The 3,052-nt window shown below is 45.8% G+C and overlaps 1 protein-coding gene across 3 annotated transcripts in view; it reads right to left on the bottom strand.

Moving 5' to 3' along the window:
* Positions 1–234: 234 nt before the first annotated feature.
* LOC143274582 (sulfotransferase 1C2-like) overlaps positions 235–3,052 on the bottom strand; it is a 16,522-nt gene continuing 13,704 nt past the window's right edge. For all 3 annotated transcript variants that reach the window (XM_076578433.1, XM_076578432.1, XM_076578434.1), the window contains 2 exons: positions 2,005–2,164; positions 235–868 (listed from right to left, as the gene is read on the bottom strand). In XM_076578433.1, coding sequence (XP_076434548.1) covers positions 753–868; positions 2,005–2,164 — 276 coding nt within the window. In that variant the 3' untranslated portion in view covers positions 235–752. The remainder of the gene's footprint in view (positions 869–2,004; positions 2,165–3,052) is intronic.

Raw genomic sequence — 3,052 nt, 5'->3', positions numbered from 1 at the left:
TGTGGGGTCTCAGTGAAGACAGTATCTGTGTGGGGTCTCAGTGCTGACAGTGTCTGTGTGGGGTCTCAGTGCTGACAGTATCTGTGTGGGGTCTCAGTGAGGACAGTATCTGTGTGGGGTCTCAGTGAGGACAGTATCTGTGTGGGGTCTCAGTGCTGACAGTATCTGTGTGGGGTCTCAGTGCTGACAGTATCTGTGTGGGGTCTCAGTGAGGACAGTATCTGTGTGGGACAGTATCTGTGTGGGGTCTCAGTGCTGACAGTATCTGTGTGGGGTCTCAGTGCTGACAGTATCTGTGTGGGGTCTCAGTGAGGACAGTATCTGTGTGGGGTCTCAGTGCTGACAGTATCTGTGTGGGGTCTCAGTGAGGACAGTATCTGTGTGGGGTCTCAGTGCTGACAGTATCTGTGTGGGGTCTCAGTGAGGACAGTATCTGTGTGGGGTCTCAGTGCTGACAGTATCTGTGTGGGGTCTCAGTGTTGACAGTGTCTGTGTGGGGTCTCAGTGCTGACAGTATCTGTGTGGGGTCTCAGTGCTGACAGTATCTGTGTGGGTCTCAGTGTTGACAGTGTCTGTGTGGGGTCTCAGTGTTGACAGTATCTGTGTGGGGTCTCAGTGTTGACAGTGTCTGTGTGGGGTCTCAGTGCTGACAGTATATGTGTGGGGTCTCAGTGCTGACAGTATCTGTGTGGGGTCTCAGTGCTGACAGTGTCTGTGTGGGGTCTCAGTGAGGACAGTGTCTGTGTGGAGTCTCAGTGCTGACAGTATCTGGCGGAGTAAGGGCACCTCTCCGCTCTCTCTTGCAGGAGATGCTGGAATTTCTCGTCCAGGGCAACCGTCACGTGATTCTTCCAGTCGTCCATGTCACCTGGAATAAACGGGCAAGTGCGTGCACACACACACACACACACACACACACACACACACACACACACACATTATAGTATCCTATACTTTAAACTCATCAAATTGTAAGAACAAGTCCAAAATAAAAATAGAAATAAGTCACATTGTACATCTTTTGAATTTGAGAGGAACACATATAACTTTTTGTTGGGTTCCTTCTCACCTTGGTCTCCTATATAATGAATGGGCTGACAGGGCTGCAAGAAAAGGTGCAAAACACCAACAGGGAACCACAGACCTTTATGTTCCTTTGTCTGTACAAGAGGGATACCGCTTACTAGAAAAAGCATCATGGAGTAAAGTCAGAAAAGTATAAATAATATTCAACAACCGGAATCTATCAATCAATCAAATACATTCAGTAATTTAATCAGATTAATGCAAATTCAGGCATTATCAAACAAGATAAAGCTGAACGCTTTTATAACAAAGTTCAGCAGAGATGTTAAATGTATATGTGAAGAATCTATTTCTAGCAGACACATACTCTTTGAATGTCAGAGTCTGAAACAGGTTTTACCAAACTTCTCGGAAAATTCTTGTGAATGTATATTTGACAATTTCAAGATGTTATCTGCTATTGCAGAAGGTTTGCTGCATAGTCCAATTGACCATTTGTTATAGTTGTTACAGTTGTTTGATGTTAGCGTTTCCTTCTATATTATGCTTATGTCTCCCCTTTTAATGTTTCATTTTTTCCAATGCTCTGTATCTTTCCCCACCACACACACACACACATGCGCACACACGCGCACACACACATACACACACACCATTCTTCACCCTCTGCCCAATACTGTTCCCACCACCACGCCCCGCCCTCCACCTCCCCCCCCCCCCCCACGCCCCCTTTCTTTCCCCCGTCTAATATCACTTAAAGTGGAAGACGTTAAACTGAAGACTACCACAACTACTACTACACACACACGCGCGCGCGCACACACACACACATAATTCATGTGTATATATTGGTGTTCTGGCCCAAACTATTCAGTGACTCACGATCAAAAGCTGTATATATTTCCTTTGTAAAGGGGGCGGGGATGGAGGAGGGGGGGTGGGGACTGTGGGTGTGAACAAAGCAGCAGAGTTACGTACCCTTTCTGTAGATCCGAAAGTCCGCCTGTGTGGGATCAGCGGCCTCCTCCCTGGCTTTCTGGGTCCTGAAGCGGCAGGCCGACACGATGTCTGCACACAGCTGACCACTGACCGGCCGGCCCAGGAACTGACCCAGTCTGGTCACTGTGTCCTCAGGATTCTGTGGCACGTCATGATTTGATGATAGTGTGTGTGTGTGTGTTTGTGTGTGTTGGCGTGGGTGGACGAGGGGAGGGGGGGTAGGTGTGTGTGAGCGGGGGGTGGGGGTGTGTGCATGTATTTCCCTTAAGAAGAAAACTGCTGATTTTCGTAAAACAATATGTATGTATGTATGTAAGGTGCGTGCGTGCGTGCGTGCGTGCGTGTGTGTGTGTGTGTGTGTTGGCGTAGGTGGACGGGGGGGGGGTTAGGTGTGTGTGTGTGTGTGAGGAGGGTATGTGTGTTTGGGGTGGGGGTTAACATAAGATAAGATAAGATGAGAATAACTATTATCTCCGATTAGAGAAATTTGGTCAAGTGCATTATCACGACAAGTAAACAATATAGAGACAATCACTGTAAAAAAAAAAAACTAAAAAAACACCAATTATTAACATTATAACGAAGACACAGATGTAAAAATATCACATACACTCGTTTATTTATTTATAGTCTGTTCATCTAAGATGATGATATTAGAGTCGCATACACTCTTTCGTACATTCATTCCACACATTGCAGGCAATATTTCAAAATGTAAAAAACAAAAACAAATAAATAGAAAAATAAATAAAAACAAATAAATAAATAATGAACATTATTTTGAACAATTATGATCAGTTGTGAGCATAACATACTATGTTGCACTCTGATTATGATTGTGTGTGTGTGTGTGTGTGTGTGTGTGTGTGTGTGTGTGTGTGTGTGTGTGTGTGTGTTGGGATGGGTGGAGGGGGTGGAGTAGGGGTGTGTGTGTGTGTGTGTGTGTGTGTGTGTGTGTTGGGATGGGTGGACGGAGTGGGGTAGGTTGTGTGTGTGTGTGTGTGTGTGTGTGTGTGTGTGTGTGTGC

This window comes from Babylonia areolata, chromosome 29, assembly GCF_041734735.1.
Source record: "Babylonia areolata isolate BAREFJ2019XMU chromosome 29, ASM4173473v1, whole genome shotgun sequence".
NCBI classification, from domain to species: domain Eukaryota; kingdom Metazoa; phylum Mollusca; class Gastropoda; order Neogastropoda; family Buccinidae; genus Babylonia; species Babylonia areolata.
The sequence above is the reverse complement of the archived record's forward strand: the minus strand, read 5'-3'. Positions and strand labels throughout refer to the sequence as shown.